Source organism: Heloderma suspectum, chromosome 2, assembly GCF_057233095.1.
Source record: "Heloderma suspectum isolate Gila_16-S chromosome 2, 16-S_ref, whole genome shotgun sequence".
NCBI lineage: Eukaryota > Metazoa > Chordata > Lepidosauria > Squamata > Helodermatidae > Heloderma > Heloderma suspectum.
This window is the reverse complement of record NC_139459.1, coordinates 363,637,793-363,656,280: the sequence shown is the minus strand read 5'-3', so window position 1 is coordinate 363,656,280 and position 18,488 is coordinate 363,637,793. Positions and strand designations below refer to the sequence as shown.

The 18,488-nt window shown below is 48.4% G+C and overlaps 2 protein-coding genes across 2 annotated transcripts in view; one reads left to right on the top strand and one right to left on the bottom strand.

Moving 5' to 3' along the window:
• NOTCH4 (notch receptor 4) overlaps nt 1–1,412 on the top strand; it is an 83,605-nt gene extending 82,193 nt beyond the window's left edge. The window contains exon 30 of the mRNA XM_084830639.1: nt 645–1,412. Within this exon, the coding sequence (XP_084686765.1) occupies nt 645–1,040 (396 nt within the window). The 3' untranslated portion in view covers nt 1,041–1,412. The remainder of the gene's footprint in view (nt 1–644) is intronic.
• Nucleotides 1,406–15,753, bottom strand: LOC146355724 (vesicle-trafficking protein SEC22b-like). The gene is made up of 5 exons (XM_084831046.1): nt 15,554–15,753; nt 11,492–11,601; nt 10,488–10,648; nt 6,115–6,261; nt 1,406–4,231 (listed from the first exon to the last, which is right to left on the bottom strand). Exons 1-5 carry the CDS (start codon nt 15,626–15,628, stop codon nt 4,074–4,076), a joined length of 651 nt encoding a protein of 216 aa, XP_084687172.1. The 5' UTR covers nt 15,629–15,753; the 3' UTR covers nt 1,406–4,073.
• Between the last annotated feature and the right edge of the window lie 2,735 nt (nt 15,754–18,488).

The window sequence follows — 18,488 nt, the reverse complement described above, 5'->3', positions numbered from 1 at the left end:
ACTCGCAGAGCAGCAATGGGCAACTTCGGGAGGTCCAGGGATCCTTTTCACTCCCCAGACAATGCCCCCCCACCCCCGGGCTGCAGTCTGCTGGTCAACCTGAAATTGAATTTTAAAAACTTATTTTATTTGTTAGGGAAAAAATGGCTTCCATAGCAGTACAGAAAACTGCTTCCCCTTGAAAAAAATACTTCTAAAACAAGGCACAATGTACAGCGTAGGCTAGGCCCTCTTCCAGCCCAAGGGTTGGGGTCCGTTTCAGAGAAGCTCTGAGGGGCCCAACTCCAGCAGTGGGCGTGGCCAAAGGCAAAAGGGGCGGGGCCAAAATACCAGAATTTATTTTCACTTAAAGCTCTTACTGTTGGTAACTAAGCCTTAGGAGAAGCATTTCAACCTGTTAGAGTAAGAAGAAACCATGCAAAAGCCAAGAAACCACTGGAAGATTGGCGGGAGGGGGGTCAAATAGGGAAGCCCAGAGGGCTGTACTGGAATGCCAGGTGGGCCAGATTTGGCCCATGGGTTTGAGGTTCAGCACCCCTGGCCAAGTCTTTGGCACGCTGCAATACATGGCTAATGGATCATGAGAGAATGGGGGCTGGTCTACAGGCCTGCCTCACCTTTCCCCCTTTTCTTTCTGCCCGCAGGCACAGACCCCGTTGTTCCTGGCTGCCCAAGAGGGGAGCTACAAAGCGGCTTGCCTTCTTCTCCAACATGGAGCCAAGCAGACCCTCCGTGACCACATGGGCCGCCTCCCGAAGGAGGTGGCACAGGAGCGCCTCCACCATGATATCCTGTCCCTCTTGGACCGTTCCTGCCCCTCTTGGGGTCCTGGCCAGGTCTCGCCGCACCGGCCACGTCCACACGCCCCTCAGGTTGCTGCCAACCTACACAGGTTGCCATGGCAACCCAGCAACCCACGGCTGACTCCCGTGCCAGAGAATGAGGGCCCTTTCATGGACTGCCCCTCTCCCAAGCTGCCTGCCAGCCATTCAGAAGCTGTGGCGGGGCCACTGCTGACTGACTCCGCCCCCTCTGGCTGAGGAGCAGACAGATGCCACCGCTGCGTGTCAGCGACACATCATAGGAAGTTGCCTGGAATGCAAACTGGAAGGGAGCAGGGCCCAAGAGCGGATCTGATGCCATGCCCCCCACAGACAAATGGTGGTGCTCTGGGTGTGACATTGGAGGCTGGCTGAGAACATGTCTGATGTCATGCATGATGATGTCACACAGCTGGAGGATGACTTGCGGTAGCGGTCATGTCCTCTCTCACAGCCTGAAGCATACAGAGCGGTCTTCATCAAGGCTTGCTATAGGACAAAGGTGGAGGCTCTCCAGCCAATGGGTCAGATTGATCCTACATCCCACTTTTCTGACTTGCAATCTCCTAATACACACTTTGTTATCGTTTGACACTACTTTGCTTTTCTGTTGGCACAATGTCAGATAGATGGGGAGTCTAGGGCTAACCAAGCCAGGCCTAACTAAGAACTGAATTATTACAGATTATACACACCCTGTAAAAAGGGAGTCCAGCTCTGCCTGTTTACAAAACCTTGAAGGCTCCCTCCCTAGTGGTATGTAGAGCTGCAGCAACTTGTTTTACTCATTTGAGGCTAATCTTCCCTACCGCCTCCCTCCCAACAGCTAAGGAAGATCATCAGTGTGAGAGGAGATGAGCCCAGCCTGACGTGAGTAGGGCTCTCCTCATCTAGAGGAAAATGGGGAATTGCAAAGAATGAGCCACAGCCTTAAGCCTCTGTAACTTTCTTTGCCTGTAGCAAGGAAGCTTTCACATCTGTAAACAAGCAGGGCCAAGCGAGACTAATTTGGGGAAAGCAGGTGAAAGCAGATCAAGGGAAGCAACAAGGAATTCCCTTCTGTTGCTAGCAGCCTGCGTGTGTGTGTGTGTGTGTGTGTGTGTGTGTGTGTACCAGCTTTCCCCAACCTGGGGCTCTCCAAATGTTTTCACTACAATGCCCATCAGCCCCAGACAGCATGGCTTGTGGTTGGGGATGATGGACATTGTAGTCCAGAACATCTGGAAGGCTCCCAGTTGGAGAAGGCTGCTGTACACTCAAGGTCACTTTCTGTGCATCAGATACGTGCCAATCCTATGCACACTTTCCTGGGAGTAAGTCCCCACAATACTCACTGCTGCTTCCTTCTGACTAAACATGGTGCAGGATTGCCCTGTCAGTTACCTCCTTCCTAGAGAACCCAATGACCTAGCCGTCAGACTTTGCAATCATTGATGTTATTCCTTTCTCCTTCATTCGACATTCTCTCCTTCAGGCTTAGGATTTAATTTGAGCAAAGAAGCCCAAAGTGTATGTGAAGCAGTCAGAGCGTCTTTGTGAACAGGCAGCATAAACATTCCCCCTACTTCTGCTGCTGCAAAGCCACAAGCATTCTGTACATGGCAGGGGGCAGCTCAGGCTGCGGAACTTGGGGGGCCCTCGGGCATGGCCCCCTCCTGAATTCATTGCCACAAGTATGGTGATAAGATGGCTTTAAAAGGGGAACTGGGAGTCCAAAACAGCCGGCAGGCACCAGGGTGAAGAAAGCTGCAGCACTGCATTTAGTGGGGCTAACAGTTAATGGTGAAGGATTCCCCCCCCCCCCCCCGGGCGAGGCTGAATTTGTGCCTTTAACAGAAGCCTGGCCCCAAACAATTTAAGCAGGTAAAGATTTTCCTGGGGAAAGCATCACTTGCTAGAAAGGGACAGGACCAACAACAACCTTGCTGTTAAAGGGACAGGACCAAGGCCAGTGCCAAAAAAGGTGACTTGCCTACCCTCTGCACATGCTCCAAGTCACTGTCCCTTAAAAAAAACCTAATTCACATGTCCTGGGATAGAAAATAGGTTCTGAAACTGACCCTTACAAAAGCTGTTGCTCAAATTAATCCCTGAATATTGGAAAATATACTCCTAAAATAATCACCTGTTTATTTGCCAAAGTTTGCCCAAATAAAATTGTGTTTGTTTTTTCTAAAGGGTAATTTTTTCATGCAAGTTGTCCAACTCCAGTTTCATGGAAAATAACATTTACTGAAAAGGCACCACTATCATGGCTAAAACAAACATCCACCCCCCCCCCCCAATAAGTCACTCACTGGCTTGGTGTAATTACAGTTCTCTCCAGCTGACACCTTTCCCCCCCTCCAGGCAGGGCACCAGGGCCTTTAACAACTTTGTAATGGGCAGACATTCCACAGATTTAAAATGTCTGCTGGGAAGCACAGAACTTGCAACTCAGCCTTCCCCGACCTGGTGCCCTGCAGATGTGCTGCACTGCAACTTCCAAAATCTCCAGCCAGCACAGCCATGCTGCCCAGGAACTATGACTGCTGCAGGTCATGCTAGTGAGGCTCAGTAGCTGTTAGGCAGACCAAGGAGTGGCTTGCTTCCAGCATGAAGATGCAATTACAGCAGCTTGACCTGTTGAATTTCTGCTGCCAATGATAAAGGAACCCAACTGGAAAGAAACACGGGTGGGGAGACCCAACCCTATGTCCCTAAGGGCATTTTTGAGGGAGAGCTGTTTTAGTCTGTTCCACTAAAGACACAGCCTAGTGGTATCTTAGGAACTCAACAGATTTATTGCAACAGAAAGTTGTGCCACAATAAATCTGTAAATGGTGCCACAGGCCTGTGTGTGTGTGTGTGTGTGTGTGTGTGTAGAGGCTGTTCTTATAATTTCTCAAGGGATGCTCTGCTCTCCTCTCCGTCTTGCCTCTTTTAATGAAGACAGAGGACAGTGTCAAACACTTACGCATTAAAAGCAAAACTTCTAACAATTATAAATAAGCAGTCGTTCTCCCAACTTCTAAATGATCGTCATTCCAGTTTTGGCCACAAGGTGGCAAAAAGTGCTGTATTAAAAGCCCTCAACCTCTCTTCATAACAAGTGGAATGCTTTCACGGTTCACATTTCTCCAGGCGGCGACGCTGCTGCTCTCGCTTCTGTCTTCGAGGAGATGGGAGTGGGGTGGGGGGAGGTCAGACACCCCTTTTCAGATGAAAGGCAGGACCGAAGAGATGGGACGGGAAGGAGGAAAGGCTGCACAGTCACACCAGCCACCAGAAGCGTATATAGAGCATAAGCACCACAAAGATCAGGCTGGTGGCCGCAGCTTTGGCGTAAGCGGAGCGGCTGTTGAGGAGTTTGGCATCATGGCGGTATTTCTTGGAGAGAGTCGACAAGTTGTTGGCTTTGGAATCCAGAGCTGGCAGGGGGAGAGAAAAAAACAAAGTGAGGGTTGCCTAAAGGACGGCCAAAGCACGTAGCCAGGGCTCCCCCGTTTCACTCATCACACTTGCAGAAGTGCCACTCGGTGTAGAAACAACACTGGGCTAGATGGACTAAGGATGTCGGAGAACTCCACAATGGAATCGACAGAGTTCAGATTTCTATGAATCCAACCTGCATATTCCACAGAGGACTGGCTCTTCCCAGGTTGCACAGATTCCGCGAACTTGCAGACTGTTTTTTTTTATTATTTTCTGGAATTTTACACAAATTTAGTCGTAGAAAAATGCGTAAAATTAAAAAAAACACTGGCCCAAACTGCACATTTCCCCCATAGGCTAAAGCATGAAAATGTTCCCGGGGGGGGGGGGGATTTGCGCATTTGCACAAGTGCAAATTTGCACAAATTCGGGAAATCGGGAAAAATCTGATTCCATCCATGAGCGGAAAGTAGAAAGGCATCCGACAATCCGCAAAACACAGACAGAACGGATTTTACAAATTCCATACATCCCTAGAGGGGTTGGATGGGTGAGAATTCTGTTCAAGTTGTTGTGGTTTTTATAAGAACTTATCAAAATGAGCAAACTCCTTCATAAAGGGGACAGAAAGAGCTTGAGATTTAAAGAAATGTGGAAGAAACTGAAATGGACAAATCCGTCCATCCAGGCCGAGGACTGGAAGTACTTAGTTCTTAAAAGTCTGGCTTTGAATCTCTCTGTACTCAGCCATGCTTGTGGTGCTGAATTAGCAGTTGCCACCTCTTTTTCCCCCCCAACACGCTTTTCAAACAGCAGACAAGTACAATATCATCCCCTCCACGCTGGGAGCTGTATCTTACTTAATCTGGCTAGCGCAGGTGGGTGAGGATATTGTTTCGTTTCATTTGTTAAAAATAAGAACTCGCCAAAATTTGCTAATTTCTTTATATACAGGACAAAAAGAACATGAGATTTTAAGGGCGCAATCCTATGTAGATAGGCCGCTGTGTCCGAACTCGGAGGCAACCGCCTATCCAATGCAGGGCAGGAGAAGCGCGGAGGGGATCATTCCCTCCGTGCTTCTCCTGCCCTGCATTTGCGGCTAGACAGACAAGGAGTGGGGGAGGAGGCTGCCGAACAACACATAGGATGTGTCGTACCAGCATTTCCACCCTCCCCACCCCGGAATGCCCCCCGGAACCCCCTGTTTTGGCCGCTCCACACTCCTCTTGCAAGCACGGAGCACAGGGCCGTTCCGCGCTGCCTATGAGGCAGCACGGGAGGGGGGAAGGTCAGTTCCCAGAAAACCAGATCTCCTATGGTCATGTAGCCGCTGACTAGTGGCCACAGGATTGCTCTGTAAATCACTGAATGTGGGAGAAAGCAAAACGGACAGATCATCCGTCTGGACTCCAGGTAGGGCTGGGAAAGGTTTCTGTCTGAAACTCTGGAGTGCTGCTGCCAGTCAGTGTGGAGCAGGGGTGCAGAACCTCTTTCGGCCCAAGGGCCGAATTCTATTTCGAAGAAGTTCTCGGGGGCCACACTCCAGTGGTGGGCAGGGCTGAAGGCAAAAGGGGTGGGGCCAGGCGGAGGGGCATGGCCATCTGGAGAATCCCAGAGGGGTGGATTTGGCCCCCAGGCCGAAAATTCCACACCTCTGGTGGAGAAACAACCCATGACCTATCTCTGTATAAAGCAGCTTCCTATGCTATTACTCTAACCTGCCATCTTATTTACATGGAATCCTAAAGTCACCAATTCCTCCATGAACACCGAATCACTCTGTTCCCTGAGACCCGGGAGCTTTGCCTCCAAGAACTACCCGAGTCCCCACCCCCAGAACCACACAACACGCAGATCTGACCCCCCCCCCCAATACCTGATAAGGTCTCCCCACGCTGGAGCACCTCTTCAATGTTGGTGACCATGATCTTCTGGACATCCTGGAGCTCCAGGTTGATGCTGCTCAGGTGTCGCTTTGACCAGGTATCCAGATAGGATTTCTTCAGCTTCTGGATATATAGGTCTAGAGAGGAGGATTTCATTGGTCAGTGTCTTCTATAGTCCATAGCCTAGACAAGCTTCCCCAAATCTGCGCCGTCCAGGCATGCTGGACTATAACTCTCATCCCCATCTAGCATGGCCAGCAGTCTCTTTGGAGCCCAGGGGCCCCGGCATTTGCCCAAACATGCCAGATGCTTACGCCAGGCCTGGGTACACCTCTCATCCTCTGTCATGAATATGGCAAAGCCCCCTTTAAAGTCATCAACCCAATGGCCATTGCTACACCCTTAGTCAGCACATTTTATGTATGAACGGCTCATTCCATTAAGTAATACTTTCTTTTGTCTCTCCTGAATCAATTTCATTGGGTGGCCCTGAATTTTAGGGTTACGGGAGTGGGAGAAAGAAATCTCTCCATCCCCATGCAGAAGCAATTGTGACAACAGGCTCGCAGAATAAAGCAGGGGTGTTGAACCATGGGCCAAACTAAGTCACCTGGCACTTCAGTCCGGCCTCTTTCCCTTGACTGCCATCATTTGGTGGTTTCCTGGCTTTTGTGTGGGCTTTTCCCCCATCCTAAAAGGTTGAAATGCCTCTCCTAAGGCTTAGTTACCCCTTCATGGATCACTGCCTTGTTGTGGCGAAGGGGCTTGCATAACTCAGTGAAGCCATAAGCTATGCCGTGCAGGGCCACCCAAGATGGACAGGTCATGGCGGAGAGTTCTGACAAAATGTGGTCCACTGGAGAAGGAAATGGCAACCCACTCCAGTATTCTTGCCAAGAAAACCCCATGGAACGTATCACAAGGCTAAAAGAGATGACGCCGGAAGATGAGCCCCTCAGGTCGGAAGGTGTCCAATATACTACTGGGGAAGAGCAGAGGGTATTTCCAAGTAGCTCCAGAAAGAGTGAAGCAGCTGGGCCAAAGCCGAAAGGACACTCAGCTGTGGATGTGTCTGATGGTGAAAAGAAAATCCGATGCTGTAAAGAACAATAATGTTTAGGAACCTGGAATGTAAGGTCAATGAATCAAGGTAAGCTGGAGGTGGTCAAACATGAGATGGCAAGATTGAACTTCGACATCTTGGGAATCAGCGAACTAAAATGGACAAGCATGGGCAAATTTAATTCAGGTGACCATTATATCTACTACTGTGGGCAAGAATCCCTTAGAAGAAATGGAGTAGCACTCATAGTCAACAAAAGGGTGGGTAAAGCAGTACTGGGGTACAATCTCAAAAACAATAGAATGATCTCAGTACGAATCCAAGGCAAACCATTCAACATCACAGTAGTTCAAGTCTATGCCCCAACCACTGAGGCCAAAGAAGCTGAGGTTGATTGGTTCCATGAAGATCTACAACACGTTCTAGAACTAACACCAAAAAAAGATGTCCTCTTCATCATAGGGGATTGGAATGCTAAAGTAGGAAGTCAAGAAATCACCGAGATAACAGGCAAGCATGGCCTTGGTGTACAAAATGAAGCAGGACAAAAGCTAATAGAGTTTTGCCAAGAGAACATGCTGATCATAGCAAACACTCTTTTCCAACAGCACAAGAGGCGACTCTACACATGGACATCACCAGAAGGTCAATATCAAAATCAGATTGATTATGTGCTTTGCAGCCAAAGATGGAGAAGCTCTATGCAGTCAGTAAAAACAAGACCTGGAGCTGACTGTGGCTCAGATCATGAGCTTCTTATCGCAAAATTTTGGCTGAAATTGAAGAACGTAGGGAAAACCACTAAACCATTCAGGTTTGACCTAAATAATATCCCTTATGAATATACAGTGGAGGTGAGGAATAGATTTAAGGGATTAGACATGATAGACAGAGTGCCTGAGGAACTATGGATGGAGGTCCGTCACATTGTTCAGGAGGCAGCAACGAAATCCATCCCAAAGAAAAAGAAATGCAAGAAAGCCAAGTGGCTGTCTGATGAGGCTTTACAAGTAGCTGAGGAAAGAAGGGAAGCAAAAAGCAAGGGAGAAAGGGGAAGAGATATCCAACTGAATGCGGACTTCCAGAGAATAGCAAGGAGAGACAAGAAGGCCTTCTTAAATGAACAATGCAAAGAAATCGAGGAAAACAATATAATGGGAAAGACTAGAGATCTTGTCAAGAAAATTGGAGATCTCAAGGGAACGTTTTGTGCAAAGACGGGCATGGTAAAGGACAAAGAAGGCAGGGACCTAACAGAAGCAGATGAGATTAAGAAGAGGTGGCAAGAATACACAGAAGAACTATACAGGAAAGATCTGAATGTCCCTGATAGCCATGATAGTGCGGTCACTGAACTTGAGCCGGACATCCTCGAGAGTGAAGTCAAGTGGGCCTCAGGAAGCATTACCAACAACAAAGCTAGCGGAGATGACAGTAATCCAACTGAGCTATTTAAAATCCTAAAATACGATGCTGTTAAAGTGCTGCACTCAATATGCCAACAAATTTGGAACACTCAACAGTGGCCACAAGACTGGAAAAGATCAGTTTACATTCCAGTTCCAAAGAAGGGCAATGCCAAAGAGTGTTCAAACTACCGCACAATTGCACTCATTTCACATGCCAGCAAGGTGATGCTCAAAATCCTACAAGCTAGGCTTCAGCAGTATGTGAACCAAGAACTACCGGAAGTACAAGCTGGGTTTCGATGAGGCAGAGGAACTAGAGATCAAATCGCCAACATTCGCTGGATCATGGAGAAAGCAAGAGAATTCCAGAAAAACGTCTCTTTCTGCTTCATTGACTACGCTAAAGCCTTTGATTGTGTAGATCACAACAAACTGTGGCAGATTCTTAAAGTGATGGGAGTACCAGACCACCTTACCTGTCTCCTGAGAAACCTGTACGAGGGTCAAGAAGCAACAGTAAGAACCAGACATGGAACAAGCGACTGGTTCAAAACTGGGAAAGGAGTACGACAAGGCTGTATATTGTCGCCCTGCTTATTTAACTTATATGCAGAGTACATCATGAGAAACGCCAGGTTGGATGAATCACAGGTTGGAATTAAGATTGCCGGGAGAATTATCAACAACCTCAGATACGCAGACGATACCACCCTAATGGCAGAAAGCGAAGAGGATCTAAAGAGCCTCTTGTTGAGGGTGAAAGAGGAGAGTGCAAAAGCTGGTTTGAAACTCAACATTAAAAAAACGAAGATCATGGCATCTGGCCCCATCACTTCCTGGCATGGGAAGAAATGGAAGCAGTGACAGATTTTATTTTCTTGGGCTCCAAGATCACCGCATACGGTGACTGTAGCCATGACAGTAAAAGACGCTTGCTCCTTGGGAGGAAAGCTATGGCCAACCTAGACAGCATAGTAAGAAGCAGAGACATCACCTCGCCGACAAAGGTCCGTATCATCAAAGCTATGGTTTTCCCAGTAGTAATGTATGGCTGTGAGAGCTGGACTACAAGGAAGGCTGAGCGCCGAAGAATCGATGCTTTCGAACTGTGGTGCTGGAGAAGACTCTTACGAGTCCCCTGGACTGCAAGGAGGTCCAATCAGTCAATCCTAAAGGAAATCAACCCTGACTGCTCATTGGAAGGACAGATACTGAAGCTGAAGCTCCAATATTCTGGCCACCTAATGTGAAGAGAAAACTCCCTGGAAAAGACGCTGATGCTGGGAAAGACTGGAGGCAAAAGGAGAAGGGGACGGCAGAGGATGAGATGGCTAGATAGCATCACCGACGCAATGAATATGAACTTGAGCATAATCCGGGAGAGAGCGGAGGACAGGAAGGCCTGGCATGCTCTGGTCCACGGGGTCACGAAGAGTCGGACACGACTGAGCGACTGAACAACAAGAAGGCTTAGTTACTGGCACAAAGAGCTGAAGCCCGAATATGCTGGTATTTTTGGTCCTGCCCTTTTGCCTTTGGTCTCACCCCCTTTTGCTTTCAGCACCCCCACACACACTGGCATCCCCCCACCCCCCAATGAGCTTCTCCAAAATCGAATGCAGCCTTCAGGCTGAAAAAGGTTGAACACCCCTGAATGTAATGTATGTTACCCAATGCAGATTACTTCGCCAACTTGGTGCTCTCCGGATGTTTTGGACTTCAACTCCCATCATCCCCAGACAGCATGGCCAATGGCCAGGAATGCTGAGTGTTGTAGTCCAAAACATCCAGAGAGAGCACCAAGCTGGGGGAGCTGGATTTCCCAATGAGGTCTAGAGTGGTGGCAGGGTGGAGCAGGAGAGGTGCCTGCGCCCCTAACCTTAGCACGCACCGAACTCGATGAAGGCGTAAGGCCGCGATACAGAGGACACCTTCTTCCCGTACAGCTCCCAGAATTCAGTTTGTAGCTCCTCCAGGAAGGAGAATGCCAGCTTCTTCGAGTACGCAGCTTCACACAGCGTCAGATAGCAGACGCCCTGGCTGATCAGGTAACTGCAGGTGAGCCGGAGACAGAAGAGAATGGGTGAAACCAGGAGGAAAAGGGCTCTGGATTCATCTCCTCCATCCAGGGATCTGTGGGCATGAGCAGCCTTGCAAACAAGTTCAGAAAACTAGTCTGTAAGATATTCTACTAGCTTGCATTCACACGCTTGCCTGCCTGCCTGCCTGCCTGGGTAAGTCATTTGTGGTGCTCGAAAGAATAAATTCCCCTAGCTGGGAAATGGCTTCCCAATTCATGACCTCGTTTTGACAATATATAGATTTATTTAACATTTCACTGATGACAGCAATAAAAGCCAAATATTTTAATCAGTTTCTTTAATCAAATTCTTTAATCGGTCAGTGCTCTTTTGGGATCGGGGCGGAAAGGGGAAACAGGTCTTTTCGGATCTCTATAGGAGGTTCCTTTATGCTCCACAAACAATATTTCTGTCTAAGGGTGCAATCCGATGCATGTTTAGACAGAAACGTCCTATAACTCCCAGCATTCCCCAGCCAGCTATGCTGGCTGGGGAATGCTGGGAGTTGTAGGATGTTTTTCTATCTAAACATGCATTGGATTGTGCCCTAAAACACGTTATGCTCCTATTACAGGGAGAGCCGAGAGTTCCCATCCCCATAGCTACTATATTTAGAAGGCTGTGTGTGTGTGTGTGTGTGGGGGGGGATCCGGCAGAAATTGGGGGAAATTCAGGATGGGGCTTGTGGATTTCATTAAGGGACCAACCCCCTACTTTTTCCTCCTATGATCTTGGTGCATGGAATGAAATCTAATGGCAGTAGAATGGCTGAGTTCCCCTCCCTTCCATCTTCCCGAGAATCGCAGGCACTTACTGGAAAGTCATCGGTCCGGTTTGCAGGGAGCACCGGTTTGGCGATTGGTCCCCAAGTTTACGGAAGAGCTGCTTGGCTTGGTTGTGATATTCTTGGAAGTTCCGGTTTGACTGCGAAGGAAAGAACTCTGTTGCACTGTGCAAGAGCTCTGGGTAACTCAAAAAGCTCGCATAGGCTTACACCGTAAAGAAGGTGGGCAGGGAAGAAATAAAGCCCAGTACATGGTTGGTGCTTTAATAGGTCTGCTTAGTGTAATCTGATACCTGCAACACCTGTCACTTACATCATTCAGGCTGCAAATGTCCATTTTGCAACTAAACTATAAACCTTATGGCCACCACATCTGGCCAGATCCTCGGACTTTACTGTTTCTTCCCCCATCCTTTGCTTTTTGTGCTACCTGTCTAGGGAAGCTGGGATTTGTAGTCCAGCACATCTGGAGGGCACCAGGTTGGGGAAGGCTGACCTAGCCCAATTAAGAAGTCTGGAGAACTCAAACGCTTGTGCATTTTTGTGGAATTTTGGTTGGTCCTTCCAATAAAGGTATTAGCCAACTGTGGATTTTGGCTTTTTTTAGTCATACATGTCACCTTAACGGGGTTGTATGTTGTGGTCTCCCTAGCAATCAACATGCCACCAATACCTCCCTAGCCAGGATGATTGAAAAACTGATGTTTTAAAAAAATAAACACTAGAATTCTGTTCCCTCTCCTGCTCACCTTTCCTCCCAAGCTCCCCACCCCCAACAGAGTCCATTTTGAAATGTATCTACCCAGGTCCACATCTTTTAAAGTAGGGCTGGGCAATATGTGGCCCTCCAGATGTTTTGGCCTCCAATCCCTCACCATTGACTATGCAGGATGGGGTTGATGGGCATCCAAAGCATGCAGAGGGCCACAGGTTTCCTGCCCCTGCCTTAAAGGGAGAAATGCTTAGCACCTCGTCCAAACATGGTGGGGAGGGGTAGCAAAAAGGGTGACTTCCAGCTCTTCCAGGAGGATGGGTGTTGTGGGTTGTGTCTTTAGTTTGCTTCCTTCCACCAGGCTCTCATTCACATTGGAGCTGAGTTACCATCTTCCCTATGCAGGGGACACTTCACGTCCTGCTCTAAATAACATTTATCACTACATTTTTATCCTACTGGTCCCCTAAGAAGCTCAGCACAGCATATACAGTGTGCCACCCTCCCTCCATTCCACAGCTCAGTGACAGAGCACATTCTTTGCATGGTGGAGGTTCCAGATTCACTTCTTAACATAAGAACGTAAGAAGACCCATGCTGGTTCAGACCAAGGCCTCCCTAGTCCACACAGTGGCCAACCATCTGCCTGTGGGAAGCAGGGGAGATATGATAGCGCTCTTCAAGTACTTGAAAGGTGGTCACAGAGAGGAAAGCCAGGATCTCTTCTTGATCATCCCAGAGTGCAGGACACGGAATAATGGGCTCAAGTTACAGGAAGCCAGATTCCAGCTGAACATCTGGAAAAAATTCCTGACTGTCAGAGCAATACGACAATGGAACCAATGACCTAGGGCGTTGGGGAGCTCTCCCACACTGGAGGCATTAAAGACGAGGCTGGACAGCCATCTGTCAGGGATGCTCTGCCTTGGATTCCTGCACTGTGCAGTAGCATCCTCTTGCTCATGTTCCCCAGCAACCGGTGTGCCTAGGCCTACTGCCTCTGATACTGGAGGTAGCATATACACAGCAGGACTAGTAGCCATTGATAGCCTTATCGTCCATGAATTTGTCTAATCCCCCTTTAAAGCGACCCAAACAGGTGGCCATCATTACAGCTTGTCGAACTGGATTCCACAGTTTAACTATGTGTTGTGTGAAGAAGTCTTTCCTTTTATCCGCCTTGAATCTCCTACCAATCAGCTTCATTTGATGACCCCATTGGGCTCTAGGATTCTGAGAAAGGCAGGAAAATGTCTCCATATCCACTAGAAAAGAGCCCAGTCTGAAACCCTGAAGAGCTTCCGCTAATCCGTGTGGACCAGGAGTGGGCCACTGAGATAATGCAGCCCTACTTTAAAAGATGTGGACCTGGGTAGATACAATTCAAAATGGACTCTGTTCGCCCACAGCATAGGGCAGGATAGAAGTCAAGACGAACAGGGCTTAACAGCACTGAATGGATGCACAGTGGAAAGGCTGAGAACAGAGACGTGAACTGCACATGTGGTTTAATATCAGGGTGTTTGGGGGTGGTTTGGACAAGAGGGGGCTAAGAGGAACAATTCTGGGAAGGGAACTGGTTAAAGCCAGGGGAGAGGTAAGCTATTTAGGTCCCAGGCTTCTGCATTCTCTTGGGAAGGGGATAAGATGAATAACGACAACAAGTTAGACCAGCAAAAAATGTTGCAGCATGAGGTGCTATCAGGATTGCAAACACTAAATTCCACTCCACCCTGATTTCCCCCTCTCCAGGAACTTGGCCTTCTCTTCCCACTGAGTACACTCAGTTCTCACTGCAAGGTTTTCAGGTTCCTGACCTTTAAGGTCCTACCCCCCAAGTTTTTTTGTACTTCTGCAAAATTTGGGGTTCTCTCAAGCCTGCTGATACCTCCCTTGTGTGGGCGGTACCATTTTGGCAACATAACCAATGGCACTCGTAGCCTGAACATTGAAAATAGAAGGAATAAGAGGAGGAGGAGGAGAGGTAGAGCACACTGCAGGTGGTCAATGGTTCTCATGCACACACGTTATCTCTATAATCCTTACGACAGCTTTGTATGGTAGGCCAGTATTATTTTCCCCATATTAAAGATAGGAGACTGAGGCTATATGGTGACGAGGAGGACCACGTCCAGGGAGCTCTTCTCAGTGGGCCCCTGCTGGTGTGTGGTTCCTTGGCAGGTGCCCAGCTATGCCTACCTTTGATGTGGCTAGACTGGGCATAAGAATTGCCTTGCTGGATCATCCTTATTATCAACTTTGGCCAGCCAGTCAGGATCCCCTTAGAAGCTCACAAACTGGGCCATGAAGCCAACAACCCCCCACCCTGTTATCTGCTCCCAGGATCTGGGATTCAATGGCATACCTGCTCTGAACATGGATGTACTATGTACTATGGCTCACAGCTCATGCTTTTAAAGCTGGCCACATGCAACACTCCTCACCAACGCAGCAAACAGTGGTGGCAGCCCTACAGGCAAGATCAAGTCCTCCCTAACCTGGTGTCCTCCACCCACCCCAATGCATTGGACTATAAATCCCATCATTCCACAGCAAGCATGAGCACCAAGTTGGGGAAGGCTGAACAAGAACCAAGGATGATATAAGTGGCCAGGAAAAAGAACATCCAAGCCCACTTCTGTGTCTTTACTGCAACCTGCCCTAACCTGGCACCCTCCAGATGTGCTAGACTGCAATTCCCAGCATCCACAGCTGCTAGCTGGGGATGCTGGGAGTTGTAGTCCAGCACATCTGGAGGGCGCCAGGTTGAGGAAAGGTGATCTACTGAAAACAGCAGGTGAAGCTTTTTAACACAATCACCTGCTCACTGTTGGGATGTTGTTTTTAAAAGTCATCTGCTCAAGGACGTTTACCGCAAAGAAATCCTTCTAATAACATTTGGGGGGGGGGGGTAATTGGCAACAGTGTTCCACACAAGTAAGCCCCACCGAGGTTGATGCTCAGAATGAGGCCATCGCAACAAAAACACCCACGGTGCCAGGGACCTTACAGGACCAAACTTAAACAATATACAGTATAAAAGAGGTGAATATATAGCGTTTTATAAACATGTGTCTAGACAAGTAAGGTACAATGCACCACAGAATGAGGCCATCCCATTGAAAAACGATCCGTAAATCAATACCTGGTTTAAAAAACAAAAAACAAGAGGTTGTAAAAATTGCCCCCCAAACAGTTTTAGGGTTGCCTTAAACAAATACAGGGGGCAGCGAAGAACTGAAGCGAGGCAGCTCCTACTAAGCAGAGGCTGGAGACGTGGGCCTGAAGAGGAAAGGACGGCCCGCTAGTGGCTGGAGCCGGAGAGGGGGGTGTCGCTGTCGACCCCGGACGCCTGGGTCCGCTCTCGCTTCCCCCCTTACCTGCTCCGTTTCTTGCATGGACGCTGCTAAGAGAAGCCCGTCTTGGATCCGGCTTATCATGGTCAGCAAAACCATGGTCCTACGGAGGTGGGCGCACGAGGAGTGTCCTGGTCTCGGGGGAGGAGGGGATCTCTTGCCCACCCCCCACCGAGCCACCCCCGGTAAAGGCTGCCGCTCGAACCGGCTGCCCGGCTGACGTGGCTGATGGGTGGGATGCAAATAGGGGCGGGGCGGGGCGGGGCGCGGCGGCCAAGAAGTTACTTTGGCAAGAAGCAAGAAAAGAGCGAAGCCGCGCGCAGCGCCTCGTCCTTTCCCCGGGGGAGGCTCCTCCCCGCCCGCCGCCGACGTCCCTGCTGCTCCGGCCAGGGTGCGGCAGCCTTCCTCAACCCGGGGCTCTCCGGGGTGTTGGACTACAAGTCCCACCATCCCCCGGGACTCGAAGGAGAAGACGCTAATCGTCATCATTTAAACATTATTACTATAAAATGCTAATTGTTATTATTTAAACAGCATCATTATTATTAAATGCAAATTATTAAACATGATTATTATCAAATGCTAATCGTTATTTAAATATGATGATTAATTAACGCAAATTTTTATTATTTAAACATTTTTATTATTAGCAAAAGCTGTTATTATTTAAATATCATCATCATCATCATCAGGTTTTTAGGCTGCATTGCTCAGAAATTGCTGAACAACAATTCATCAAGAGATTCACCTCCATTTCTTGTGGTTTGAATAAGGATGTGTGTGTTTTTGGTTGCAATGACATCTACGATATCAACGGTTTGAGAATGACAATGGTTAAGGTAACTATCACTGTCTCTACTTTTTGCATTCTAAGTTCCCTCTGACAACACAGTCGACATCTCCCCTGCCCAAGAGTATGTGTACATCAATCTGCCAACTTGAGGTTAACACTTCATGCATCCGACAGAGTGGACAGCGTCCATGAAAGCTTATACCAGAATAAATGTGTTAGACTTTCAGGTGCCACGAGACTCTTTGTTGTTTGTTTATTGTGTTATTTTACATTGCTTTACACTGGGTTGTGAGCTGCTGAGGGTCTCAGGTTGCCCATCCCTGCTCAAGGCAGGGAAGAACAGAATTCGGGCTTGTGGTGTCAGGGTCTAGAAAGGGCCCCCCAACCTTTTTAGATCCATGGACACATTTGGGAATTTGAGAAACTGCTTTGGGCACCATCTCAACGTGGCTCCCGCAGAGGGTGTGGCTAGTCACATAATGGCTGTCATGGGGGCCTGGCTAGTCAATGACCCCCGGTCCAGGGTGTCATACCTCCAGTGGAGGAATCATCCTCAGCGGATAAGCGTGAACATTAGGAGCCACATATCCCCAAGGAACAAGTCACTGGCCAAGATGGTCCTGGGCCCTCCGATCTGCCTCCTCGAGAATCAGAGAGCTCTGTTTCTGGGGCATGCGGAACTACCACCTAGCCCTCAAGAACGCCAGCACCTTAAGGTTCAAGCTAGGATGGTGTCCAGGCAAAGCAGTGCCTGCTTGCTGGTGAGAAATCCTCGTGAGAAGGCCCCTCCCCACAATAACTTTTTTTCACAAGCTTCTCAATGTGATGCAGCCAAGTTCTGGGGGGTGGGGGAGGCCTCTGGAAGCTGCGGCCTATAAGCCTTCAGTTTGAACTGGCTAGCTGCTGGAAACAAGAGCTTTCTCTCTGTGCCAGCACCTTCTATTCCTGCCCTTACCTTGTGACTAAACTCTCTGTTGCCAGTCTCTGGACTCCTGCGTGGCTCTGCTTTTTGGACTGAGTTTCTTTTTGACCACTCACCTGTGCTCGGACCTTGACTGTGCCTTAACTCTAAAGCAACAGTCTTTAAGTATTATACTTAACAAATTCACTAATTCCTTTTTGACTAAGGGTGCTTCCACACTATCCATTCTCTCTGGAATTGACACCGTGAACGCAGTCATTCTTGCAAATTGAGATGTCGTTCCAGACCTGGCCGTTGTACTCCTGTTCCTCTTTTGTGGCACAGCTTGCAAGCTTGCGCATACTGACATAGCTCTATTGTCTTGCCTTCTACGGAGGCCCGTACTGTGACACAAGTAGCGATGCGACTGATAACAGTGGCTGCATTTGGACAAAACTGCTGATGAGCCCAAATTCCAGACTTACCATGCTGGGGCTCGCAGCTGTGTGCTGAGGCTCGCAGCGTGTTCACTTCCGCTTTGTTGTCCCCTCTCACGTGAGTGGTTAAACAAACCACAAACTGCTTAAGAGTTTCATCTGAACCAAGGAATCTGGTTTGTTGCTCCTGGGGCCGTTATGGGGAGCACGTGACTTGCTTGTTACAAGTTTCACTGGCTACTGGTTCGTGTCCGGGCACAATTCAAAATGCTAGATATTACCTGCCAGGCTATTCAAAAGGCTGCATTCTCCCATCAGAACCTGACCTGCTCAGGCTTTAAAATCCTCAGGAAAGGCCTGTCTCTCCATCCCATTATGATCAGAGGTACGTTTGGCCAGAACATGAGAAAGGGCCTTCTTGGTGGCTGCTCCCAGGCTCTGGGACTCCCTGCCGAGTGGGACCCCTTAACTCCATCTCTGTTGCATTTTTGCTGGCCAGCAGACATTTTTATTCAGGCAGGTGTTTGGCTTTGAAGCTGACTTAGGCTGCAATTTTATGCATGTTTAGACAGAAAAAAGCCCTAGAATACCTAGCATGCCTCAGCCAGCAGTGCTGGGAGTTGGACTTTTTTCTTTCCAAACACACATAGGATCACACCCTTATTTGCTGAAGAAGGTTTTGATCAAGTGGGTACTATTAGTTTTTTCTTATTACGTGTTTTTATTTCCATTTTAATTATATTTACCTGTGTTTTATTGTGAGCTGCCATTAGGCACTATTTCTAGTGAAAAGGCGGGATATAAATTTAAATAAGCAAACAAATAAAG

Coding starts and splice junctions, on each gene's coding strand:
- LOC146355724 (XM_084831046.1), bottom strand. CDS start 15,628: ATGGTTTTGCTGACCATGATAAGCCGGATCCAAGACGGGCTTCTCTTA. Junction 11,602..15,553: donor CCATGCAAGAAACGGAGCAG/GTAAGGGGGGAA, acceptor TTTCCTTCGCAG/TCAAACCGGAACTTCCAAGA. Junction 10,649..11,491: donor ACCGGACCGATGACTTTCCA/GTAAGTGCCTGC, acceptor GCTCACCTGCAG/TTACCTGATCAGCCAGGGCG.